The sequence below is a fragment of the Chaetura pelagica genome, unplaced genomic scaffold (genome assembly GCF_000747805.2).
Source record: "Chaetura pelagica isolate M959 unplaced genomic scaffold, ChaPel_1.0 scaffold272, whole genome shotgun sequence".
In the NCBI taxonomy this organism is placed as follows: domain Eukaryota; kingdom Metazoa; phylum Chordata; class Aves; order Apodiformes; family Apodidae; genus Chaetura; species Chaetura pelagica.
The window spans coordinates 136,921-164,700 of record NW_009952445.1 but is presented as its reverse complement, the minus strand read 5'-3'; the positions used below and the strand labels follow the sequence as shown (position 1 = coordinate 164,700).

The 27,780-nt window shown below is 44.2% G+C and overlaps 1 protein-coding gene across 2 annotated transcripts in view; it reads left to right on the top strand.

Moving 5' to 3' along the window:
* The first annotated feature begins 1,607 nt into the window (after nt 1-1,607).
* The window catches only part of SLC4A4 (solute carrier family 4 (sodium bicarbonate cotransporter), member 4), a 140,532-nt gene continuing 114,359 nt past the window's right edge, over nt 1,608-27,780 (top strand). Inside the window, exons 1-3 of one of the 2 annotated variants that reach the window (XM_010008515.1) lie at nt 1,608-1,693; nt 1,905-1,978; nt 19,277-19,456. In XM_010008515.1, the coding sequence (XP_010006817.1) occupies nt 1,906-1,978; nt 19,277-19,456 (253 nt within the window). In that variant the 5' untranslated portion in view covers nt 1,608-1,693; nt 1,905. Of the gene's footprint in view, nt 1,694-1,904; nt 1,979-19,276; nt 19,457-27,780 lie in introns of those variants that run through there. The other variant, XM_010008514.1, reaches the window with a different exon arrangement.

The following is a 27,780-nucleotide window of genomic DNA, read 5'->3' as shown; positions in this document are numbered from 1 at the left end:
AGCACATCCTACCCCTTGGCACAGGCAGCAACTGCTCAGGAAATGGTACCTTTCTTCAGTCAGAGAAACGTATTCTTCAAGCCCTTTGGCTCCTGGCTCTCTGGCAGACAGTGGGGGCAGAAACAGCCTGTGTGAAGGGGGGGTGGCCTGGTTCCGAAGGTCTGAAGTGGAGCTAAACATCGGAGCTGGTGTTCATGTTAGTTTCTGGGTATGATGCTGTGTTTTTTGCCACCATCTAATAATCCCAAATTAAAAAATGTGTATTTCCATATGCTGAGTTACTGGCTTTGAATCTGACCTATTTCGCTTTGTTCTTTTTTATCCGTGACACATCTGAGACTTGTTCATGGGGGCTGATCTGCAGATTAAGAGCCAAGTGTCAGGCCAATGGTGCAAAGGGGGCTGAGGTACAGGAAAACTCAGTAAAGGTGGGAGACTGCCTGCTCTGCAACTCCTTTCAGAAAATGAGGGCTCTGGCACTTCTTGTGGCTGATTCTTTTTCCCTTTCCCTATTCCTTTCCCTTTTCCTTTTTCCTTTCCTTTCTTTCTTCTTTTTTTTCTTTCTTTCTCAGGTAGGTGTTGACATGCAAGGTAAATATCCTAAGATACTGCAGTTCTGTTTTCTTGGTATTCATCTGTTCAGTTTTTATACTCCCTTGAATTTGAGTGTGCCTTTGAAACAAATGTATTATTAGTGTTTGCTGCTACTGCACTTGGAGGATCTCATGGGATCCCAAGTGAAAGCAACAGGGATGCAAAGAACTTCTGATGGCTTCATCTCTTTCTGTTCCAAGTCTATCCTTATTTCATCTAGGAAATATAAGAAAAAAGGTAATGTTTCTTGTTCCTTACCCCTATATGCCTGTTTCTCTCTAGGAAAACAGCTTAGCAGCTCAGTCTCCAGTTGTGTTACGATTGAAAGCATCCACAGTGACTGTCCAGCAGTGAGCAGCAAAAGTGTGCTTAGCCCCTAGGCACTATGAAAGAAGATTATTTAAATATAGCTGCATTATTTGTTTTTTACTGTGCTATTTGAGCATTTTTTTATTTGCTTGTCAAAAGTGAGTTTACAGATGAGCCCTTGGAAAGCCTTCAGGATTTTATTTTGTGGGTGAAGCGTAGCAGCACCAGTTCTGGGCAGTGCCGAAAAGGACTTCTGTGGTGGAGGCACAGAATTGGGAGTCTTTTTGGTGCAGATAAGCAGATAAGAGGGGGAGGGGAAAGAAGGCAACTAATAAAACCCATCCCCAGATGGATGAATGAATGGGTGACACACATAAATGACTGCTCTGATGGTCTGGCTGACTGTAGCTGGGTCTGTGGATAATCCTCATGTCAGATTTCTGTGAGGCACATGTGACACACAGCTTGCCTCCCAACAGACAACTGTGCTTTGCTGGTATTAAGAGACTGGGTAGAGGCTGGTGTCCCACTGTGCATTCCACCGTGTGTGTCTGTGTAGTGTGTGTGCTTGCTTGTGTCCGTTGGTCTGCAGCCCAGGTCTTGGAGAAAAACTTTAACGGGATATTGGAATTCTGCAAACTCTTGGCTGTTGTACAGACAGCCCCAAACTTGCCTCTGTGTGTATATGTCCTTTTGAGAAAAAAAGAGAAAAAAGAAAGAGGAAACAAACCCAGAGACTTATAGCTGGGATTACCTTTCTGACACCTGTCACAACTGATGTCCTCTCGAGGTTAGAATTCAAGCTACGTGAGGCCAGCTTAATCCAAACACCATTTGAAAGGAGCTCTATGAAGGAACAGCCAGCACTGGAAGGAGAACAGCAGTGTCCACAGGAACATGAACAACAGCTTGCAAGTTAACCTGCCCAGGACCTGGGCTGGTTCAAACAGCTCACTCCAGGAGAAGTCTGAGCATTCCTTTTTTCTTTTCTATTACTATAGGATGGAGGACGAGGCAGTACTGGATAGAGGAGCTTCCTTCCTTAAACATGTATGTGACGAAGAAGAAGTGGAAGGTAAGAGATCTCGGGCTGCTGGGGAGAAAGGGTGCCTTCACAGTTTGTGGTTGTGTGTTAGATCCGCACAGTTGGCTAGCAAAGAAAAAGGGAGCCTTTGTTTTACCCAGTAGTTAATGCTAAAATGGACTGAAACACCAGCACTCAGTTGGGGTGCAACTGACTTTTTCAAGAAATCCTCTTTTTCACTTCAGGAGGGAATGTTGTTCCATGCTACTTGCATACATTCCCACTTCCCACAAAATCACGTTTGCTGTGGCTTGCATTGTGCCTGGAAAATATCAGGGCTCTTTGTTTTTCTTTCATCCATGAATATGGTTTGGCAGTGCTTGCATATCACTTAGAGGTTCTGGAGTAGGGGGGGTAGGCGTGTTGCAGATGGAGAAGCAAACTGGAAAAAACAGCAGAATTTGTGCTGAGGGTCATGTTGGACATGAGGCAGCAAGTGGACATTTGCCTGGGTTGCCCTTTTTAGCTTAGGAGGCATGAAGAGAGAGGATTTTTCCTTTGAAGAGAAACTTTTTAAGAGAGCAAATAGTTTCTTCACTTTTTAGGAAAGGAATAGACTGCTTGGCAAGTGTTTTTATTTCCTCTTTAACTAAAAATGTTGTGAAATCCCAAAGGTAAAAGGAATTCAAAGGAGTTTAGTTTAAGGTTGTGGAAAATTATTAAGCTGATAGGAATGAATTATTTGCAGCAAAGAATTCTCTTTTTCTTATTTTATGGGGATCAGTTGGCTGTGCTTGATAAACTAGTGGGGGAGTAGGAGTAAAGGATAATAGGCTATGCACTCTACCTACATGGGAAAGGAGGCCAGCATTTCACCTCACAGTGCTATCCTTCCCCTCTTGACTTAGACATAGGATTTTATTCTAATTCCTTTACTTGCAAACAAATGCCTGTGGCTTTTTGGTTTGAAATGTTTTGAAAGGCATAAGGTTACAGCCGTGTCATTGTCAGGGCTAAAGGATCAAGCAATATGAAAGAAAATAATCTCCAAAAAGATGGATTAGAACACTTCCAGCAAATCAAACTAGAAAAAGCCCATTTTTTCTTCCTCTCTTGTAGGAAGTAATCTGTTTTCAGCTATAAGTTATCATGTTTGGTTTAATTAGGCCATTTGCTGTCTGCAGGTTCGTAGTGAGAGGAAGTTTGTATTAGCCTCTTGCTTGTAGAGTAATTGATACTTTGGCACAGCAGAAACATCGGAGAGGGGAGAGAGGGAGAACATTTCTTACATTTTACTGTCTTAAGTGTTGCCACATACTGTTGTGTGTATTGCCCATGTGTGACACACAAGGAGTATAATACAAATAGTTTTTGTGAAGAGCAGTGCAAGAGTGTCCTAACCGTCTGCAGGTGCTATGGAAAACATTGTGGGTAATGTCTTAAGCAATATTTTTAGATGGGGTGTGTTTATCTCTGTGTTTCCATGTATCTCTGTGTTTCCTCGTTTGATTTAGTTGGGCTAACAGACCAGTTGTAGTTCATCTCGCTGGGGTAAGGAGAAGAGGTGAAACAAGTATTTCTAATTGCAGACAACAGGCCTCTGAGAACTGTAGCTGCCTGTCTGAGCCTCCAGAGAGACTTGGAGCTGTGTAACCAGCTAATTCCTGTGTTCGTGCCAAAGGCAGTGCCATGATTCTCACCAGGCCTCTGCAGATGACCCAGCTAAATCACAACAGGGGCTGCCCCCTGTGGCAGGGCCAGTAGCATCTCTCAGTGTCACTCTGAAGCTGGAGAGCTGCAGCTCAGCTAGTCGACTCTTCTAGGGTAGGATAGCCTTCAATTCATAGAGACATCTTACTTGCCTCAGCTACTTCTAACTCTCCACACAGCTAAGTGCCCTGTGTGTAAGTACAGGTAGCGTATGTGTGTATCTGATACATGGGCGTGTACCCTGTGTCTGGTCATTGTCTGCATGTACAGAATAAACTGTAGACTCACAGTATGGTTTGAGTTGGAAGGGACCTTAAAGATCATCTCGTTCCAATCCCCCTGCATGGGCAGGGACACCTTCCACTAGACCAGGTTGCTCCAAGCCCCATCCAACTCTTGAATGCTTCCAAGGATGGGGCTTCCATAACTTCCCTGGGCAACCTGGGCCAGTGTCTGATCAGCCTCACACTAAATAATTTCTTCCTGATGTCTAATCTAATTCTAACTTCTTCCAATTTAAGATCCAGTGGAATGGCTAAAACATCAGGGTGAAGACCTTCAGCTGTCACTTGATGCATATGGTTCTAAGTCTCTCTTTGTGATTTCTGCACTGCAAGTGGAGTGGTTTTGAACAGGAGAGCATTTATCTAGAGACTTGAAAGTGTTGTCTCTGAAGTGCACTCCATTAATTCAGCCACTTTCATGCTGTAGTTAGAAGTTGCTTTTCTTTAAAAGCCTTTCAGTAGTTGCAGCCTCAGTGGAGGAAGGTGGCAGCGAATGGAGCTGTTACCTCTGTGTGTATTTTTTTTTTCTGCGAATTTTTATTTTTAGCCTATTTTCATGAGGCAGCAATATGCATACTGTAAAGTTATTTGCCTCTCTTGTCTCTTCTTTCCATTCCTCTCCCAATAATTTTTTTCATCTAACAGTCAATGCAGTCAATATTTGTTACATTTCCCAGGAAGACACTTTAAAGCTACTCTTAACTTCACTGAACTTACTGGAAAAAAACAACCAAAACCAAACCTGAGCAGAGAGGAGAGACCTTTTTCCCATTGCTAGGGAAGGGGGATTTGTAGCCTTTATCAGAAGAGAGTGGACAGGGCACTTGGGGATTCTCCAGCTGCAGGAGTTTGCAGGAGGGAAGGGGGCAGACCCTACTGGGACGCATGATAAGATACTCAGAAAGCAGGCTGCTTTTATTGCTTGTGAACTGATTTGATTTCAAACAGGTGAAGACAGAATTTTGAAGTCATCATTGTGAGCATCCCTCTTTTGTATGTTCTTTGCAAGAAGAGAGAAACAGGGTGGGATCATTTTATTGGTAGCTGATGACCTTGCATTATGTCTATGAGATGGAGATAGCAACTCTGAATTACCACATCACTACTAATTGGATTATGTAGCAGGTTGGGGGAGAGGGAAGGACTTTGCTTTTGAAGGAGAGGGGGAAGAAATGGGCATTTCTGGTCAGTAGGATGTTGATTCGTTTTCAGCTCAGGGTAGTTGTCGGTCATGCCCTTGCTGAGTAAATGTGACATTAACAGAAACCGCACATACCTGACAAAAGTATGTCCCTTTGGCCTGGTTCCTGGGATTGTTTAATGCTTCTCTAAGAGGACACCTCAGGCTGATCCTCTGCTGGAATGTGTTGCTGTTTTATTAGTGATATCAGTTGTTGACATTCAAAAATTATTCTGTTCCAGCTCTCCTTAACCGTCTTTGTCAGTGGGAGGACTCAATTGATTCCGTATGTTAGTGGTGAAGAGCTGCTTTGCTGCCCATCACTCACATGGCACAGAAGTGCCCAGAAATGTGACTTGGCGAGACAAGGGATTGGCCTATGTCTGATTAAGAGCATGGAAGGAGAGCAAGTGGGAAAATGTAGGCTTGCTTGGGGGACATCAGGAAGAGGCACTGCCCTAAGCTGAACCTCCTGTGTGAGAAAACCATTTCCATTCATTTAAAGGAACTGCACGTTCCTTTCCTTGAAGGTAATGAACACTGCTGTAATGCCACTGTTAGGAGTGCTGGTATGTGTGACATAAACAGATTACTTAATAACCAATTTTGCAAGAGGGGAAAAGAAAAGCTCCACCTTATCCTTTGAGATAAGTACACTTGGCTCTGGAAGCGTAACTTCCCCTGGACTCCTTGCTGCCCTGACTTCACGTTGAGGAGAAGGACGCTTGATGGGAAGTCTGACAGTGCTGGTACTGGGAGGCCCCAGGAGCACTCTGGCTGGGACCAGCACTGCTGTCAGGTGTTTTGTCCTACGTTTCACATGATTTGCAAAGTAAAGGACTCAAGACCATCTCTTAGATATTGCTGTGGTAGGATTCAATTCAGGAAAAAATGCTGCTACAGTGGAAACTTTCACAGATCCCCTTATCATTATGGGATTTGCTATACAGAGAGCCTAAAGCAGGAATTTTGCACCAACTTCCCAGAACTACTTGGTTCATTTTAGCTGACTGCTCCCCTCACTTTCCTCCTTCCTGCTTTCTAGTCTCAATCCTGTTGTGTCATTGTACTTTGGTGGTAGGAAGCTGTGTGATGCTGTAAGCCTCAGATTGTTATTACTTGTTGGATCAAGGAGGAGAGAAGCTGAAAGAGTAAAGATAACAGTGAAAAATCTTTATTAACAGCAGGCGGAAGCCAGGAGTAGTGAGCTGTATTTACCCATTTACTTTGTTTTCTTTTTCCACTCTCATCCCCACCCTCAGTTTTTGATCACTGACTGTAGACAGACTTCTCCATTTTCAGAAATAACCAGACCTGTTTCACATCAGTGAAAACAAGACAGGTGGTTTGGATCTTCTTAGCTTTGGAGTATGAAAGATTTCAGTTGAACTTCTCTCCAGCTTTAATTCTCCATGACACTTCGCAGGATACAGAAATGTGCTGTTAAAAGGTTTGTCATAACTGAAAAGATCTAGCGGGATGAGTTCACTGCAGACTTTGCTAATATGCTAAATCCCTTTGGAAAAGTTGGGAGTGTTGGGTTTTTTGTTTTTGCTTGTTTTGTTTTTGGTTTTTTTTTGGGGTTGTTTGGTGTTTTGTATTGTTTTTTAAAACAGACTGGTGAAGGTTGGAAGGGATCTTAAAGATCATCAGGAGCCAACCTCCCTGCTATGGGCAGGGACACCTCTCACCAGGATGCACAAAGCCTCATCCATAGCAGAACTGCTCCAGCCCTTTGATCATCTTCATGGCCCTTCTCTGGACACTCTCCAACAGCTTCATGTCTCTCCTGTGCTGAGGGCTCCAGAGCTCAACACAGCACTCCAGGTGGGGTCACACCAGAGCAGAGCTGAGGGGCAGAATGCCCTCCCTGGCCCTGCTGGCCCCACTTCTTTTGATGCAGCCCAGGACACAATTGCTCCTCTGGGCTCCAGCACTCACTGACAGCTCCTGTCGAGCTTCTCATCTCCTTCCACCCAAAAGTCCTTCTCCTCAGGGATGCTCTCCAGCCATTCTTCCCCCAGCCTGTATTTCTGCCTGGGATTGTGCCAACCCAGGTGCAGGACCTTGCACTAGACCTTGTTGAGCTTCATGAGGTTGGCATTGACTCACCTCTCCAGCCTATCAAGGTCCCTCTGGATGGCATCCCTTCCTGCTAGGGTGTCAACCACACCTCACGGCTTGGTTTTGTCAGCAAATTTCCTGAGGAGACACTCAATCCCACTGTCCATGTCTCCAGCAACGATGTTGAACAGCACTGGTCCCAGTACTGACCCCTGAGGAATGCCACTGGTCACTTTCCTCCACTGGGATACCGAACCATTAACCACCACTCTCTGGGTGTGGCCATCCAGCCAGTTACTGGTCCACTGAGTGCTCCATCTCTCAAATCTGTGCCTTGTCAGTTTGGAGACCAGGATGTCATGTGGGACAGTGTCAAACACCTTGCACAAATCCAGGCATCAGTTGCTGTGCCGCTACCCACCATCTCTGTAGCCTTGTCATAGGAGGCCACTAAATTGGTCAGACGTGATTTGGATTTACTGAAGCCATGTTGGCTGTCACCAGTCGCCTCCTTATTTTCCATGTGTCTTAGCAGATTTTCCTGGAGGATCTCTTCCATGACCTTGCCAGGCACAGAGGTGAAGCTGAGCGGCCGGTAGTTCCCCAGGTCTTCCTTTTTCCTCTTTTTAAAAATAGGGGCTATGTTCCCTTTTTTCTAACTGGCAGAAACCTCCCCAGACCACCATGTCCTCTCACCTGTGATGGAGAGAGGATCAGCAACTGTATCGACCAGTTCCCTCAGGACCTGTGGATGGACCCCATCAGGTCACACAGACTTGTGCACCTTCAGGTTCTTTAGATGGTCACAATCCTACAGTGGGAAGTGCTTCATCCTCCCAGTCCCTGCGTTCACCTGCTGTGGCCTTTGCAATGAGGCTGGAGCACTTGCCAGAGTGTGTGTGTATCATTTAAGTCAATAGTGCAAATGCTCTGAGGTCTGTGAAATGTGAATCACTCATTAAGTGGTTTGTTCAGAAGTGTTTGTCATTAAGATAATATCACTTTATGAGTAATTTGTTAGCTTCATCCTAGTAAATCTATGGGTGCTTATTATGGGCAATTTCCAGGAGGTGCCTGTGTGCCCATCATTCCATAGGGTATTGCTCTGGTCATTTAATCTGGTGTCAGGGATTGCCAGTATCTATTAAGTTGCTGGGGTTGTGTGAGAAGGTGTTGATGCCCACCTACTCTTAGCTCCGTGAAAAAAATGCAATCCAAGTTCAGGTGTTGATAAACTGCCTCTACATAAGGGAAATATGAGTTGGCTGTGCATGCAGGAGAAATCAAGAAAATGTTGTAAGAACAGCTGAGTCAATATACGATGTGCTTTGCCCCTTGTGAAGGAAAGGTGTTTTCCTTTAGGCTATGAAGAGTATGTGGCAGTGCAGGAAGGTGTTTCCATACTGCTCTGCCAGTGACTGGCTTTTTTCCATCTGTGATAAGTTTAGAAACAATTGCCAACTCTCTGATCTGGCAGTGAAACTGACTTGATGAGGGCTGTGCTAATTAGAAAGGTGGCCCTTGGAGGGCATCTCACAGCCTTTGATGGGAATAACTTCTGAGGGGATGTTTTCAGTTACTGGGAACATCCTGAAGCTGCTCCCTAAGAGGAGAGGGCAGGTTCTTAGTGCAGAGCAGTCCAGCCCGGGGAGCATGGGCCTCCCTTGTCTCTGTGTACTCATGGTAATGACCCTGCAAAGGTCACACTTAAGGTCCTCTCTTCTTTTGTGCTTCAGTTTCTGTAGGTGCTGCCCAACATCAGTGAGCATGCATGCTGGTGGTGTAGCTGTGCACAGTTAGATGATGGTTTGTTTCTCTCCTGGGTCCTTTCAGTTAGGATTCAACTCTAGGCTTCTTTGACTGTCTTCTCCCAACCATTCCTCCCATACCTTCCTCTGCCTAACAGCTTTTTTTAAGGTTCAAGAATACTGGATATGGCAGATCAGGATGGAGACCAATACAGGCTTTGCTTAGTCTTCAGATGTCAGCCCTAGATATGCTGATTCCTGAATTTTTCTGAGACATTTACAATTAAAATGTAAACCAGAATGTATTGGGAAGCCCACTGACGGCCGTAAAATGTGCAGTGCCAGTGTTTGCTCCATCTGGCTGTAATTAGCAAACCCTCTCATGGTTTTTGTCCGTATGTTGAATGGGAATGTTTTTAATAGATGTACTCCATGCCATAAATCAAGGCACAGAGAAGTGAAGGTAAAAGACAGAACCCGCTTGGCAAATGGAGATATACTGAGGCAGAAAGTGGAAGTCACCTGACCCCTTGTTGGGTTCCTTCAAGCTTGGCCATGTCACAGACTTCATGTAGCTGGGGAACAGAGGAGTGTCCTTCCTGGCCAGAACTGATGGAGCTGGGCTTGATCTGGAAACTGCTGCCAGGGCTATTTCTATTTCTTGTTGGGATCAGTGCAGTCTGTGCTGTATTTGGGTCATCGTCCCAGCCTTTGTGAAGGTCTGTTCCTTCTTTTCCTTTGGATGATGTTCCTAGCCTGGTTGCACAATGCTGGGAGAACCTCCTCAGCAGTTAAAAGAGGCTGAGAAGGGACATAGGAAACTGAGGCAGTTCCTTGGAGAAAGCCTTGTGCTGCTGTAGAGACATCAGGAGACCTTTGTGTGAGCATGGCTCCTGCCAGTAAGCACCATGTTGTTTGCATTCCTTCCTGATGTTCTGCTGGCAGCAGCTGGGCCTTCAAGCAATTCTGGCTCCCGTGTTAAGTCTACCTTTCGTAAAACATGCTGGGGCCTCCATATGTTTGGTAATAACTGCAGCCTTGGAATCAAGGTTCACTTGCAACAGGGCTGCTTTTCTTAGCTTGTGATGTGATACTGCAGAGTTGGGCATTTACAAGGACTTCCCAGGAGCTGCCTGGCACTTTTCAAAGCCAAGGAAACAAGATGGTGGTTTAGGTGCATCTCTGCCTGGCACGTTGCAGCTCTAGATCTTGGTTCCATTGCTAACCTGTGCCCAGCCTTTGCAGTTCATTCTTCAGGCTTTGGACAGCATGCTACTCCACACAGTCCTTGGTGATGATTAGGAGGACCACGGTGCGTGCTTCAGAGTTTAGAGTGCAGATTTCAGCAGCCTTCCTGTGGCTTGTGCACAAGCGGTAAAGAGATGCAACCTCTGGTACTTAGAAAGCCATTTGAAGTTCTTTCTCTGAGGTGGGGGCAGCACCTGGATGCTTTAGTCATATCAGAGCTCATGCTTACTTTGGAAGGTGATCTAAAACCTACGTGCATCCATGGACTTGACAGTGCTAAGTACAGCTTGGTATTTATTTAGTCAGCCTTGGTAATTAATGAGATGAAAATGGAAAATGGGGTCAAGATTTTCAGCCACAATGGGCTATTTTGTATAATCATTGACATTTTGAAAGGGGGCAAAATTTAAGGGAACAGTGGTTGGTGCTCAAGGCAGATGGCATAAAATCCAAAGGAACCAGGGTTCCAAAAAGCTCAGCCTAAAACTGAAATCATCACTCCTCTCCTCTGCCCTGTTCCTCAGAGCAGTGCTTTTTTCAGGTCTTCCTTTTTCTTCTCTGGAATCCAAGCAGTACTGGCCAGATTAGATCAGATCACAGCAGGACAGGTTTGATGGCTTCTGTAACCTCTCACAGCTCCAAAGAAGAGAGGAAGAAAAGCAGCTTATGGGGTTGTGGGTAAGAGTCTCGCAATGTCTTATATAAAGCTCAGTGAGAATACCCCAAACACATGTTCATTGTTCTGTCTAAACAATGTCTACCTGTTGATTTCTTGCCAGCTTCCTTACATTTTCTTGTCATGGAGCAGTACTTTATAGTTGTCATCAACATGTGTCTCCTGGGCTTCATATTCTGATCATTTCCTAGCAATTCCTTGCATAGGTTTTGGTGACTGACTTGGTCTGTTCCTTCTAAACAAACAGGGTTTGTAGGATCTTGAAGAAGTCGAATGAAAGCCTGATTTCATTTTTTTGTTTTATTTTGTTTTCTTTTCCTGTTTACATATTCTTGACTTGAGATGAGACCTGTCTTTTAGAGCCATCCTGTTCTTCAAGGCACAGTGGTAACTTACCTTTTAAACATGCTTCACTGGAGCAGCCTCTGGATCTTGTTAGGAATGTGGCAGTTCAAGTCTAGGTCAGCAATTGGCAGCGAGCAAGCACAGGTTTGAAACCGAGAAGTGCAAGCTACAGACAGAGGGCTAGGAAGACTTTACTTCTGATTAACTATGGTGTTGTTATGTGAGAACCTTTAAAAGACTACTGAGGTGACTTTATATAAAGATTAAACTGACCTTCAAGTTCTAGAAGCCTGATGTGATAAAAGAAGAAAAATAATCTCACATTTCCATGCTGTCTTTCCTCTATATGGCTCAGTGCCCTGCCCCTTGTAGTGATTTTAGTAAAGGTGATTTTACTGTTTTTTTTCAACTACATATGGAAATACCAAGTGCAGTAATACAGATACATACAGTGATTTTTGGACAAGCTCGGCTAAGTAACTGCATCTTCATTGTTGATATAGGGTCCTGTCTTCAGTGCTTTCATCCTAGCTATGAATTCAACATTCTTTTGGCAGAGCTGGCAGAATATATGAGAGCTGTGTTGCTTCTCATCTTCTCCGTTCCTGTTTCACCTGTCAGTTGCATGGTAGCTTGGGGTTTGTCTCTCTTGTAGCCTCTGTTGTCGCTTTTGATTTTACTGCATCTCTCTCATTGCTGATTGTTCTCCTGATGGCTTTTGTTAGGGTGTGAACCCTCTACTCAGCTTCATGGTTGTCCTTTTCCAAGTATTTGGTCCCATCACCTGATGGGTTCAGACTGGCCCTTTTCTTTAGCCAACTGCCCCATACCATAGTTTATTGCTTACTACTACTATTTTTGAAGCGCTCACACCTGAGGGCCTTTCTGAGCTCAGTTTTTTTCAGCTACCTGGCTACAAACTTGTGCTACCTTATTCCAGTCTTCTCCGTACAGGCAGGATTTCTTCTGCTTCTGCCTACCAGTCTCTTACCCAGCATCCTTTGTCCAACCCCAGGTATCCACCTGCTGTCACTAATACTGTGACAGTCTGTACTCAAGTCCCTCAAAAGACCTTGGGTTCCCTTCATGGGAGCCTCTTGCAGACAGGTGATTTTGTGCCTGGGCAACCATGCCACCACTGGAAGACGTGCATGCATGTTTCTGTACTAATAAAATAATTCTGGGACACAAAGAGCCAAGTCTGTTCCAGCTGTGTGGGCTGTCCCCTCTTTGGAGGGAAATGTGTCTTTTCTCTGGTTCTGCTGCTTGATGTGGGGAACAGGATGGATTTGGACCTGATTTATCTTTAACTGGTATGTTAGTTTGTTTAGATTTCACCCAGATTTCAACAAAGTGCTCAGTGAATCTTGCTGCTGCTTATCCCATTGGTACAGAATCACAAAATCATTCTGGCTGAAAAAGACCTTTAGGATCATCTACTCACCTGGAAAATCAGTCTCTTGAATATCAGGATGTTCTGAAAACCCTGTGGGGTGGGCCTGGGAGTATTGCCTGAGTCAGCCCAAATGGAGGGCTGGTTATGGTTTGATTTGGTTTTGTTTTCTTTTGGGCTTCCGTGTCTGTGTTCATATGCATTAAAGGCTATAACCCTTAGCTGTTAGACACTACTGGGGAATCATTATGTTCCTTGCCTCTACTGCATGAACTAGCCATGTTGTAAATTCCCATTTCTCATTAGCCAGAATTTATATCTTCCTAAGGTAGCACTGAAAATATTCCCCAATTCTGTTGTTTTTATGGCCTGTGTTTTTTTCACCTATGTGGAAATGAATGTTCTTTCTGATCAGTCCTGGGAAATTTTTAGGTGAACTCTAATGGCTGTGCAGGAGGGACTGGGAGAGTCATTTCTGTTCTGGTGGGAAGAGTTCCCTGCAGCGGGAGGTTGTGCTGGCTGTGGGTCCCATCCCAGGAGGGACAGCCCATGCCCCCTCCTCTGCCAGCACCTGTCACCCCCCTAAAATCAGGTAGAGTTAAGGGCACTTGGCACGTGATGGTGTGGCCTTTTGTTCTTATTTCTTGAGCTGATTTGAAACTAAGCAGGGCTTAGTTTGGGACTTGCTTAGTGCTACTTTTAGTATCTCTCCTTTAAAATAGATCATCCCTCTGATTTATTTGTCCTTCTGGGCCATCAGTGTTCTGTGTAATTTATTTCCCTTGATTCTCACACAAAACGAGATGAATCCTTCCATCTCCCCACCCCGGGTTAGAAAAGCAGCTGCTAAAAGCTGCTGTAGCCTGGCTGCAATCCCGGTGGCCTGGTGGCTACTGCCATGGCTTGCCGTGTGCTTGGCTCAACACTGACACCTTTGTCCTGGCCACAGAGGTGCTGTCTTCTGCTGACGAAGCACATGGCTGGCTGCCTCCCCTTCCCAGCTCGTGTGACTTGGGAGCTGCTGGGATGTGTTGGAAGCCACATCAATAAGTAAAGCTTCCCCACCCTGAGGGTGTATTGTGATTTGGTTCCATCCAGGTAGAAGACTGATAGCAAGGCCAGAGAAACGCCAAGCCCTTCAGGCAGCCTGAAATCACAGAATCACCAAGGCTGGAAAAGACCTTTTAGATCATCAGGTCCAGCCTATGACCAGCACCACCACATCAGCCACAGCATGGCACTAAGTGCCACATGCAGCTTTTCCTTGAATACATCCAGGGACAGTGCCTCCACCACTGCCCTGGGACGTCCATTCCAATGTCTAATCACCCTCTCCATGAGGAAGTGCTTCCTAATATCCAACCTAAACCTCCCCTGGAGCAGCTTGAGGCTCTTGTCTTGTTGCTGGTTGCCTGGAAAAAGAGCCCGATCCCACCTGAGTCTCCTCTTCTCCAGGTTAAACAACCCCAGCTCCCTCAGCCCATCCCTACAAGACTTTCCCTTCAGTCCCTTCACCAACCTCGTTGCCTCCTCTGGACCTGCCCCAGCACCTCAAGGTCCTTCTTGAATCTCTGTCCCAGTCTTCTCTGAGAGCTTGGGTACACACGTGAGAGGCATGAGTGGCCAGAGCTTGTGGAGAAGAGATTGGCTCTGTAGACATGTCAGTTGTAACCACATGAGCCTGTCAAGCCTGATCGGGTTTAACGTGACTCTCCTGCTTCTTTGGGAAGGAGCCTTGAAAGTAAAAACCAGAGGCAAGTGAAAACTGCTAATGCTCAGTTCATCTTCATTGCTTTAGAAGCTTTTAATGTTAAGTTTTGATCTTGTTTCCTTCTAAGGTACCAGTCTGAGATTCTTTATGGGCTAGCCTGACCAGGCTCTAAGTCTGAGCAACCCCAGTCATGTGGAAGGGATTCCTTCTCAGATATTATGCACCAGGCAGACTTTATCCTTTGATCCTGTAAATTTTGGCTCCTTTCTCCATGTGGCCAAGTTTTGTTTTTGCTAAGCAAAAGCCATTGCACTGTCAACATTTTCTTACAAGATTTAATGCATAAAAATGGAGAGGATCCTGAAGTGATTTCTTTCTGCTTGTTCATTTGGCTGGTTGTACCTGGAATGAAAATGTATTTCAGTCTTAGGCAGTGTCAGGCTCAAAGTCTGCAGTTGCTCATGCACTAAGATTGCAGAAAGCTGTAGACTCAGCTCAGTGTCCAGAAGAATGTGGAGATCTCAGACACAAAAAGTATCACCACACTTAGATTATCTAACTGTATCTGCTGATTTGCCTTTTAATTTCTCATGCTCAGGCTACGATTCCAGTTTGCATTTCCTGTAGCACACATTTTCGGGTGCGCTATGTTTGGGTTGCTACCGTGGCTGCTGGTCATGTATGATGTGTGTGTGTGCTGAAATATACAGTACAAAAAGCTTTGCAGAAACGCTCTTGTTGCAGGATGAAGCTCCCCAGAACCATTTGAATTCAAACTTTGTGAAAAACTGGAGCTCTGCAACTCTTCACAGATGCGTCACTCATCAGGTCTATTCTGTATGATTCTTCTGGGAGGAACTGGTTTCCTTCCAAGGACATGGTTGAGAGTGATAACGCTCTTTAAGGCAAGTGTGGGTCCAGAACTAGTTTGGAAAGCAACACTTGAACTATGGATTTCTCTTTATGAAGATACTTTTTGTTGTTTGCCATCTATATTATTGATGGAGCCACATGTTTTGAACAATAGAGATGGCTTGTGTTTCACAGGCCTTGGGGTGTCCAATTTGGGGCTGACACAATCGCAGAGAGAAATTCCCCTGCTCCCAGCACACTTCTCAGGCCGGCAGATCCCAAGGTGTCTCCATCACAGACATTTAACTGAATGCCCCTCTGCCAACACCAGGCTTGTCCTGGTTCTTTGGCATTGTGGCAGGGTGTCTGGAGCTGCTGACCCCTATGCGTGCTGTCAGAAAGCTCTGGGCTCAGCATGAGAGCTGGTGTGGCATGCAGGGCTTGATACTCAGGCAGTTTCATTCCCAGGGTGTCAACAAGACCATGCTTGACCAGGATGGAGATGAGATGAACAGATACTCTTGCAGGCAGGGAAGGAATGCTGCAGTTTACAGAAGTTAAGTTTGCAAATACACAAGTGGGTTTTCACCAGTAAAACTGACTCAGGGAGTCTCCTCTAAATCTAAATCCTCTAAATCTGGACTCTGAATCATGAGCTGCTATTCTTTTAATAGCTCTTAATAAAGCAAAAGATGTGGTTTCAACCAAATTTTTTCCAGGGGAAAAATACCTCTCTGGTGATAACTACTACTTGCTCTCTTAATCAGATGAAATGATTTTGCTCTGAATTTGGTGCACAGTGAAGTTTCTCCTCAGGCAGAAGCAGCTAACTTCAAAAGTTTTAGCTACAGCAGGTGTAAGTTCAAGGAGGCCACAACTCACTGCTGTCCTTTAGAATAGACACAGTGCCACTTTGACCCACAGGTCTTGCCATGCATCTTCCCTTCAGGATTTTAGTGTTGTGAAATACATGCCTCTGGTCAGGCATAACAGCTCTAAAAATTAATGAGGTACACACAGAGGCTAATAATTTTCCCACAGCAGAGCCGTGGGAGCAGCCTCAGAAAAGGCTGGGAATGCAGTAGGGGCCACAGGAGGAACCCAGCAATTAGCCGATGTTGGGTGTAAAGGGAAAGTTAGGCCTGAGCAGGACCCAGATTAACCGGAGAAGTTGAGCACTGGGCTCTGTGCTTCCCATCCTCCACCAAGCCCTGCAGGAGAACAGTGTGGTGCATATATATCACATTAAATTTATCCCATTTGTAACCAGTGGTTCTCATGGGAAAGGCTCTGTTACCCGGGTGAGTAGGAAATGTCTCAAAAACCCAGGGCATTAAGAGTACGTGTCAATTGTTTCCTTCCAGGCGCTTTGGGAAGGGAGCCTAGAAATTTATCTCAGCATTTGCAATAATATAAACAGATGCCAAGCGCTTCAAGTACACAGAAAAGGAAAATGTCTTTCTTGGCCTCCCTGAACAGGCTGGGAGGAAGGGGGAAGACAAAAAGCAAACATGAAGAAGGTCTCTGCCTTGCAGAAAAGGGAAAGGCAGCTAAGTAATGCAGGTGTTTGCCTGTGTAAATACAATTTAGTTTCATATTAGCAAAATCTGTAGGGTGTGCATGTGGTCAAAAGATTAAAGAGATTGTCCAGTTCAGTTGGCAGCATGCTGAAGCATGAAGAGTACAGGCTTACTATGATGGATTTCTCTTATCGAGCTGACTGCAGAATTAAAGTGATTCAAAGGAGGATATTGGTTTAATACAGATGCCAGCATTGCCCCATCCTTTTGCATCTGGCTTTTGGATGCAGACCTGGCTGTGAGAATCCCTTGGGATCTGCTACCACTGCCCTGTCCATCCCAGGGCCTCCCCCACCTGACAACTCCTGCTTGTGCACTGATAAGATTTCCCCTTCTCTGTCCCTGTGCCATCTGCCATGTTAAAGCTGATGTTTCCAGTGGCTGGAATAGCTTTCCTAGTTTTCCACAACACGCTAGAGCTAAACCCTATCTCCAGGTGTGGATCTGTGGGGTCTCACTGCAGATGTCTCCAGTGTGGGCATTGCAGCTCTGGCCATTCCCTCTGCAGGGCCAGCCTGTTTCTGAAAGGTCACAGAGCTGGTACCCTGGGCTGCAGGCAGCAGATGTAGATGCCTCTTCTGTCACTGTGGTGCTGCCTGGTTTTGGACCTTGCACGACCCTGGATTTCTGTTTCTTTTTTTGTCCTACTTCCTGAGATGACAGCTTACTAGTGTCTGCACAGCTGTGGGCCCTGGCAGTGGCAGGAGATGCACATGTGATGGTGAACTTTTGAGAATGCAGATTTAAGAATCCTTTTTCAGATGCTATTTTATACTTAAGTAACTCAACAGCAGCATGCATTGAACATTTCTACCTTCTCCTCTGTGTTTATCTTTCAAAGGAGCTACTGCTGGAGCTCTGTATACCTCATGAGTAGGGGCATGGGCTACATGCGTAGATGGGAATGAGAGTGAAGCATGAGCTATTATCATAAACTGCTGGCCCATCTTGCATTCAGCTCATCATTGCATCATTTGCAAAGCCCTTGGGGAGCTAAGTTAGCTATTTTAAAGTTGCTATCAAGGAGGACCACTCTGATTAAGAGACTTCTTGAAAGGTTTTCTTTCAGTATGAAAATTCACATGCAAAAAAAAGGTGAGGGATTCTCCAGACTTTGCAGTTGGCCTCAAGAGTGGCACGTGTGGGGTGGATTTCAGTTTGTTATGGAAATTGGGAGCTTTGTGCCTGAATTTTCAGTTGTTCAGTCTCTAAGGTTAACTTTCTCAAGTTGGAGATGCATGTGTAGCAGTGAACTGCTGGCTGCAGGCTCTGGCTTTCCTCATGTGCTGGCATTTCTTGTGTCTTGTCAACAGATGTTTCATCTGGAACCTTGTACACAGAAGCACCTCTGGCTTCGGAGCCAGTCACCCTTGTCTTGTTGGGTGCCCACCTGTTTGTCAGCAGTTGCTGTGGTGTCAAGAGCAATGTGGTTTAACACCATGCAAGGTCTCAGTGTGCACTAAGAACAGTGGGAGGTGAGGGAACTGAGATGGTGGCTCCGCAGAGGGACAGCTCTGCAAACAGGCTGTGGTGAGCAGGAGTAAATGACTGTGCCTGCTGATAAATGCATTTGTTCTTGTGTTTGTGGCTCATTCGCTCAGGTAAATTTACTTTAGTCAGTAATAGAGTGGGTCTGTTTATCCCAACCTCTCTGCGCTGCAATGACACAGGAATGGGGAAATCAAACTTGGTCAAAAACTCACAGTGCAGCTGTCATTTACCAAGAGTTACATCTGAAGGAGCTGTTTGTAAAGATCACAGGAAGATGTCTGAATTATCTGGGCACAGAAAATGACATGGAAATGTTTTCTATAAGCACAGGGAAAGATTATTTATCCCCACTTGGTATAAGGTACAGAAAATAAAACCTTTTCATCAAATTTATCAAAAAGGCATAACAATTGGCCAGTGTAGTTTCAGTGCTTCAGTTTGAAATGAAAGTCTCTATGAAAAAGAAAATACATACTTTTTTTATTCCTTTGTTTTTATTTTGGAAAGTGTCAAGCACTTAAAGTTTACAATAGCTTATGCTAGTGCTCATTCTTCATCTGCTTTGTTATAATAATACCCTCATGGTACTTTGACACTTGGTAGTCAATGGGCTACACTGTCAAGTGGTGCAAATTTTGTTGCTCTAAGTTCCTCATTTAGGCTGGATTGGTTTGCACAAAGTAAGTGTTAAGTCCAGACAATGTATTTGGTAAAATAAATGGAAAAAATAATGTAAAATGTTTTTGAAGGGCACTGAATTCGATATTGCAAAATTAATATGGTGGCCTTCTGTGGTTGTTATTATTTTTAAATGAGTCACAAGGACAGAATAATTATTAGAGGGTCTGCACTGGCATGCACTCACTCTCAGAGATGATTGTACAAAAAATACTTTTCCAAATGGTAGCTAAAGAGCTCCTAGCTCACCTTTGGAGACATGAAGCATGGTACTAGTTCATGTCAGACCAGCTTGATATTGGAAAGAAATGCAGCATGGACTGTACTGGCTGGTGATGCACAAACTCTAGGCAGTTGAAGTTAATATTTGCTGTGCTTGTGTTCCCCAGGTCATCACACCATCTACATTGGGGTCCACGTGCCAAAGAGCTATAGGAGAAGGAGGCGTCACAGAAGAAGACCTGGGCACAAAGAAAAGAAAGAAAAGGAGAAAATCTCTGAGAACTACTCTGACAAATCGGATGTAGAAAACGCTGATGAGACAAGCAGCAGCATCCTTAAACCACTCAGTAAGTGCTGGTGTCAGTTGTCCCTCACTGCAATGGTCTGTTGTCTAGTGATCTGCTCCTGATCTGATCATGGAGGGGGAAATTGGATCCCCCAAAACATTCACCTCGGGTTGCAGGGTCGAAATATTGTATCACCTAAGTTTGCCAATGCCAGCCAGAAACAGGCCAAATTTTAAAAAGCAATTTGACACCCTGTGTAAAGAGATAGCAAGGAAATGCAAAGGCTGAGTGGATGTCTAGGCAGATCTGTTGCAGCTTCTGCCCTGGCTCTCCAGACAGGCACCCTGTCTGCAGTTCAAGCACCCCATGATTTCAGCTGGAAATGGCCTCCTAGGAGCAGGTTGCTGAGCAGCACCAAGACCACTGCTGTAGGCGGTCAGAAACATACCTGCTTGGGATTTGGTTTCATTGTATGCACTTGTAGTGCTAAGAAATCTTACTCTTTCAGTAATTCACCAGCTTTAAGTTTTGCAAACTGAAGAAGGATAAAATGTAGCATTATTGTATGTTTGAGTATCTCTAGGTGATGAATGTCTGAATTTTGATAGGCAGATGAGGTCTGATTTTGATGCCCTGAATGGAAACTATTGTACTGTGTTCCAGTTGTACTGAAACTGATACCCAGAAGAGAGAGCTCTTTTTCTAGTGCCATCACTATGCAGCTCTTCTGTACCATCATGGGACATTTTCATTAAGTCTCATTCCTCATGTTTTCCTCTCTGTTGGCCACAATCTTGTTCTGAAATCTGGGGGCTGGCTGCTTCAATAGAAGTGGAAGAGAGATGGTGACAGCCTGTGAAAAAGCAAATCTGCTAATAAGGTTTGAATGTAGAACAGCCCATTGATGCACAGATGATGGAGACTACATGATTGGAGTTTCATTAAAGAACTTGTTTGTAAGGGGGAAGATGCTTCCTTGTGTGTGGGAGAAAGGGGAGCAAGCAGGGATCACGTGACTTGGTCTTTGAAGAAATAGTCGAAATTTTAATTTTGAAATTGTGTTGCTGGACAGTTAGTGCATATAAAGCCATTTCCATGGAATCAGATCAGTCGTGCTTATCTCAGAACCTGTTACTCTTGATGGTGCAGATACTGCAGAGAACAGCAACTGGCAAGGAAGGCAAAGTCCGATTGCCCTTCAGTACTTCTAGTTTTCTGTTTGTTCCAAGGAAGTTTTCTTGTCAATGCTCAGAAGCCAGGAGCTGTTTTTAAACTAAAAGGCAGAATTATCTGTCTTCAGGTACTCTCTAGATATTTGAAGTTTATTTTTTATATTTACATCTCTGTTGTTTTTTGGTATGCAGTTGACCAGATCTGTAGAAATTCCTTCTTAGCTTCTGGATGTATCAGTGTCCTTGGGGAGTCATTTCCATAGGCTAATTGTGCCCGTGGTTAAAACCTATTTCTTCCATCAGGTTTTGATTTTCTGCCTTTCGTTTTGTTCATCATTGTTTTGTGTCACTTGAGAAAGAGTTAATGCTATTTTCTCCTCCTTAGTTTCTACAGGTTAGTATATTTTTATCTACACTTTATTTCCATGTAGAAAGGTGCAGACTTCTCATCACTCTCTATCTGAGAATTTTCTCATATTCTTTTCTACCCTGGCCTCTTTGCACTATGTATTTTTGGAGTAGGATCACTTAAATACCACACAATATTCCAGATAAAGAATATTCCCATACAACAGCATTAATACTACATAGTTTGTAACTTCTGTGTTGTTCATCAGCTCATATATCCAGATACTTCACCGGGTTCCTGCAAAGACTTGCTGCTTTGCACTGGTGGCCAGATCTTTTTACGAGCTGGCACAGTTAATTTAGAACACTGTAAAGGATAGGAGTAGTTCAGATTACTGTCTTGAATTTCCAAACATTGAATTACATGTTGCCTCATATCCCCAGGTTTGGTTTTTTTTTCCTTCTGAAACTTTTGTATTTCATACCTGACCTGAATGATTTGTGTCCTACACTTTTTTTTGCTTGCTAAGGAGCCTTTCTTCTCTAGTTTGCACATGTAGTAATGCCTGGCTTCCTTTCGAAATTTCTACTCTTTGTTTGTCACTCTCCTTCATTTCTAAGTGGCTCTTTATTTCCATTTCATTTTCTATCTCTTAGGTTCTTGCCAATCTGAGGCAGTTGTTGGATAGTCAGACTGTACCAGCTTTAGATGTCTCCTACTGGAACTTTGAGGAAGGCTTTTTGAGGGTCTGATGTGCTTATGTGCTGTATTCACTCTTGAGTCATGGCAAGTGTGTCTGAGAAAAGGGCAGTTCTCTTCAGACAAAGCTTACCAGCTTAGTCTGATATTCATTACTGGCAATCATGGCAGGAACTGTCAGTTATAACCTTGTTTTTAAAAAATCTTCCTCTGACAATAATAAATGAATGAGGAATATGTGGCTTAAATTCAGTTTCAAAAGAGGAATAATATTAGAAACAAAGAACTAGGGAATTTTGAACAGCAATTTTAATGGAGTTGGGAGAAAGCTGAAACGAAATACAGCACAGGTATTTGAGACAGCATCAGAAGCTGAAGTATCTGTTAGGGCTGTGCAGTTTAGCACAGAGGGACAGGATGAAGGTGTTTGGCCTGGAATAGGGTTGCCTCTTGGCCCATGGCTCCATTGTGGCCAGGAAAGGAGAGCCTTTGGGATTTTGCTTTTCTTCTTTGAAGGGGGGAAAAAATAGCAGCTGGGCAAGAAGTGAAGTGGAGACAAGCAGAGCAGAGTCTGACATGCTTGAGGTGATTTTGCAGGGATGATTACAAGGGGATGGCTTTTGTCCGAGATAGGCTGGCTCTGCAGGGCGTTGCTGGATGTGCATGGGGGGTAACACAGGGTTTCCAGGGCCTCAGAAGAAGGGATAAAAAATAAGTGCTAAACACCAAGGGAAGAGGAAATCCTGAGCCTGCTGTGCCCTCTTTCACAGCTTTACCTTTCCTGTGATGAGACCCAAGAATAGAAGAGCGAGGGTGTTGCAGTTCCCAGGATTAAGGCTGCTGGAGCAGCTCTGTTAAGGACCTTTGCATAACACCACTTGGTGTGGTGCCTGAATGGCAGGGGGGAACTCTTCTCACCCTTCCAAACTCATGTCACATTCACCCCTGCTTCAGGTACCCCCTGGGGACTGCAACTTCAGGGATGCTGGGTTGCGAATATCAAGTGTAGGACACTGCCTTCAGGAAAGCTGCAGAGGAGGTGATGTGTGCAAGTTTCATGACATGTTACAATGAAAATGCTGTTTATGTAGCTGATGGTGAGAGGGAGCGCTGAAACAGATGATATTTCAGTCCTTTCCTTAGAATTGGAAGGTTTTGGGTTTGTATATTCAGTTTATTAACCATGTTTTAAAACAAAAACCCCTCACTTTTACATGAAGAAGCCCCAAACACCTTGAGGAAAGGTAGAATGCATTGCAGTCTCTGAAATCAAGAATTTACAGAGCTACTCTCTTTGTTCATTTTTGCAGTTGTTAACTTGGCCAAGCATTAGACACTGCCAGTTCAACTTCTTCATAATTGGTAGTTTATTTCATCTTTGAATGTAAGGACAAGCATACAGAGTTTGATTTGCAAAATCTGTAGTATCATAGATATTAAATAGTTCCTAGAAGTTTAGGGAATAACTTGATGTCTCCATCATCTCCACAGGTTGAGAGAGTTGGGGTTGGTTGTTCAGCCTGGAGAAGAAAAGGCTGCAGGGAGACCTTGGAGCACCTTCCAGTGCCTGAAGGGGCTCCAGGAAAGCTGGGGAGGGGCTTCTCATCAGAGAGGGCAGTGATAGGACAAGGGGTTTTAAACTGAAAGAGGGGAGATTTAGGGTAGACATCAGGAAGAAATTCTTCACCATGAGGGTAGGAAGGTGCTGGAATAGGTTGCCCAGGGAAGCTGTGGAAACCTTATCCTTGGAGGTGTTCCAGGTTGGATGAGGCTTGTGCAGCCTGGGCTGGTGGGAGGTGTCCCTGCTCATAGCAGGGAGGTTGGAACCTGATGATCTCAAAGGTTCCTTCAAACCTTCACCATTCTGTGGTTCTTTGAGTATACTGAGAGTTTTTTTGTTGTTTTTGGTTTTGTTTTTTTTTTACTGAGTAGAAAGCTTCAGCCAGCAGCGATGCTTTACATCACGTCTATTTCGTGATCTCTCCTCAAGGACCATGTAGCCTAAACCCAGGGATGTTACCTGAAGATGATTGCTCAGCTTCTTTGATGAGAATTGCACAGGCAGATTTTGACCAAATCTGGATTTGACTCACCAGGTGAGGCTGCTTGGCCCACAACAAATGCACCTGAAGAGACACGTCTGTGGGTGCAGGCCAAAGAGTCAGCAGGTCCAGAAATGCAAACCTTCCCATTCAAAACCAGTCTAGCTGCACTTCTGTATGTGAGAAATTGGTGCAGTCTGGAAATGTAACCTTTAAAAATTTTTTTTAAATCTGTGTCTAGTTCAGTGAAACAAGCCAAACTCTAGCAATTTATAAACAACCTTCAGCTCTCCCATCTGGAGAGAGTCAGGGAAATTGAACGTGTACAGATATGTTTTATCTGGACTAAATTATTTCTTGGGAAAGATGCCTGCTTCAAAACTCCAGATAGGATTTCTCAATGTATTCTCTGATACACTGAGTAGGAGGTTTGAAGGCAATCTTCCCTCTGCAGAGCCCTTTCACTATATTCCAGGCCTGCAGGGCTGTCTCTGTGCTTGGAAAGAACCACTGGAGCTCCCAGCCTTGTTCCCAGGCAGGACTGCTGACAGCAGAGCTGACAGACTGTTAGAAACCCATGTCCCAGGTGAAGGCTACCATCACCTTCTTCCTAACAGCACCTCCTTTAACCAGCATGGCCCTGGTTTCCACTTACAGCCATTGAGAAGAAAATATTTTTTAGCAGTGGTTATTCTGCACCCTCCAGGAAGCTGGCATACAAATACTATTTAGGTAAAAAAATAAATAAATTATTGCATTACTAATAAATGGGCTTTAAATACCCTCTTCTCATCTACCTAAAATGCGTGCAAGAGTTGGAAACCAGCTGAAGATAGATGCTGTCAAAAGGGTGCAGATGGGGAAGGAAAGCATATTGAGAAATGATGGGTGAAATGGGATTTTCACAGGGAAAGTTTGGTTACTTATGTCATGGCTAGTGGCTGGAGTATTGACCTGCTAGGATCATGGGCACAGTCAGTTAGTCTCTGGTTAATGCACTTTGTTGGGTGAAGGAGAGACTGAGCAGGCCAGAAAAGAAAACTGCTGGTGGAAAGCCCCAGGAGGCTTGTCAGCTGGCATGGGTAGAGGTGTTGAGCCTGGTTCTGCCTCCTCACTTTGGCCAATTGCTTATCTCCTTCAGAAGCAAATTGTTGATTTTGCTCTTACTTGCAAGGAATGAAACAAGGGAGGAACAAGGAAGGCAGGTACAAGTTTCTTCTTCAGGACAGGCTGCAATCTGAATCTGTTTCCCTCTTCCTCATTCTGTACTACAGACATGTGGAGATTTTCCCATGAGGAAATGCATCTCTGCTTGATTTGGGAAGGGGTTTCTTCTCGTTGCCTGGTTGCCCTCCAAGTTAGTTTGGCTCACCTCCCTGGCTCAAACCCCATGAAACGGTGTCTGTTGGTAAGGCACTGTCATAGCAGGCAGCGTGCAGACACCATGTTAATGTACACAGCAGTAAAAGGTGCTCCACGAAGATGCTTGTGCAGAACTTACTTGGGTTGTCTTTGGGCTGGCCCAGCTCTGTGCCCCTTAGACATACAGCATGTGTAGAAGGTACATGTTAAGGAAGATCCAAATCTCTATATTGAAACTCTGATGGCATGTTTAGAACAGAAGTGTTTGGAATATGGGTCCAGACTTGGGCTGACTTGAGTGATTATTGTATCAGAGGAGACAGAAGTAGAAAAATGTATGATTATTTGACAATGGAAGTTCTCTGTTCAATTGATCTGTGCATGGCCTGTGATTTCTGGAAGGTGAGAAACTGTGACACTTGAATTCAGTGGCTGAGGTAAAAGTCTGTTTATAGGCAAAGGTGATCCCAAGCTGGTGCTGAGCAAGAAGCCCAAGGTACAAAATATCTCTCCTTTTCCTAAATATCTTGGAGAATTTTATGTGTAGCCAAGGACTAATCTTATAAAGTAATGACTTGCATTAATTTATAGTAATTAATAACTACTAAAGAATTAGTAAATATTAATAAATTAAAATTAAATTAATAACATAAATAACCTTGTTTTCAGGAATTAAACTTAAAGCATCACTTGCTTTTTTATTTTTCTCACTTTAAAGAGTAAGGGTGAGAAGGTGTGGGCATGTACCCCAAGTTCATGCCTCTCCTCTTTCATAGCCTCTTCCCACTTTCATTTTGAACAATGTTACATGGGAATAGGATAAAAAAGGAACTTGCTTTTATGGAGTGGTAAGCTGCCTGCTGACACTACTCTCCAGTGGTAAACATGGGCTATTTTCTTCCTCACCCAAAGTACAGCACTTGACATGCATACGTGAACATCTTTGTACATGTAAATGACCTGCCTTGAAGGACCAAGAGGGAGTCTTTGGGAGTTGCCTTTGCTGAAGGCCTTTAAGATTAGATTTTCCTTTAATGATATTTTCTTGCCATTGGCCAAGTATAAAGGCTTTATCCCACAAGTTGTGGGGTATAGAGCCTTGCTGCAATACTCTATGATTTACTGATGGCTTTTGTTAAAATCACCTGTAGAGCTGAAAAATGGTTGTTGCCAAAGTGAAAGATTTGTCTAAACTCAGTGTAACACTTAAGAAAATGGAGGGGGAGGAAAGGAAATCCAGTGTTCCTGGGCATTCAGGGTGCTCTGCCCCATTCAGTGCTGGGCTTCAGCAGTGACTGTGAAACTTCTCTTTGGCAGTGGGTTTGGGAATGTTCTCCAGCCCAAAAGCAACAAGCAGTAATGAGGGGCTCATAACAGTAATAAACTACATGTTGTCATAGAATTTCCCTAGTGCTTGCATCCATGAAGAGAGTAAAACCTGATTTTTGGCAGGCGTCAAAATGTTGATAGGTGGGTAAGTATTACTGCAGAATCTAAATTTTTGAAACCCTTAAAGGAGGGATAAGTAGTTATGAGCTGAGGCCATGTTTTATTTTACACTCTTTGCTGCAGTGGGTTGAAGGTTATAAGTGTGATCCTGTTGACAGGACATAAAAGCAGAAATGGGGAAAAGAGGTTGAAAATCTGGATCTGTCTGTTGGAGTGGCTTGTGGAGGAACTGTACAGCAAGTGAGAGGGAAGGGGATATGTTGTGCCATCAAAGGTTTATAAAGGTTTCCAGTTTGCTCAGAGAAATTCTGCTTCCACCCACCAGCAGTAGTTCTTGAAGGTTTTAGTAAGAAAAAAAAGCCTCTCTTGAGCCCTCAGATGTGGGTTAGGAGGAGCGTTTTGCTGAAAGAGAAAACTTCTGCAGCAGAGTCATTTCATTAACGTCCTGTTTGAGGCTTGTGCTGTCATTCTGGATGGAGTGCATCTCTGCCAGTGAAGGTTGGTCTGGACGGATTAGATCTGCTCTGTAGGCAACTGCTGTAGCCAAGGTCAGGCATCACCCCTCACTGCAGCTTCATAGGCACCTTTTAACAGTTCTGGTTTAAAATGCAGCCTTCTCTTAAGAGTAAGTTGTGTGAAACATGAGGCTGGGAAAGCTGGAACTGTAGGAGAAACCTGCTTGCTTGAAGCGTTTTGGGTGTGTGTGCTAAGACTTTGCTGGTGAGTACTTTTAAGTCATGCTTGGGAGGATAGCTGACGTGGAAAGAGAACTCTAACTATGTCAAATAGCTTATCAGATCCTGCAACACCAGTTGGCACTGTTTGATTTGGGGTTTTTTCCAAACTGGTTAATCCATGCTTGGCTTATTGAGATGCCTAGATGTTGTGGTGAGTAATCTTGTAGCATGAATTCACCACAGTGATATGTTTAAATGGAGGCTTTTTAATTTTTCATCCAAGTACAATAGTTTGTCTGTCTCTTCCAGTTGCTGTGGGATACCCTGAACCTTGATGGCATTAGTATCCTTAATTTTCTTTACATAATGATTTTCTTCTTGTGTAACAAATATGTTTTTTATTCTTTCGGGTTCTTTTCAGGCCTTCTAGTAGGTCTGAGTGCCTAGATAAGAGAGCACCTCTAACTGGCACTAGCCAGGTGTCCTCAGAGGCCAAGTTACTCTGATTTTTTGCTGTGTTTTTTCCCTCCTCAAAACGATCATTAGAAAAGAAAGCCCACCATAGGGCTGAAATGCCCACTGATTCCTCTGTGGTCTTGCTTCTCCAAGTTGCATCATCACATCCATCATTCCT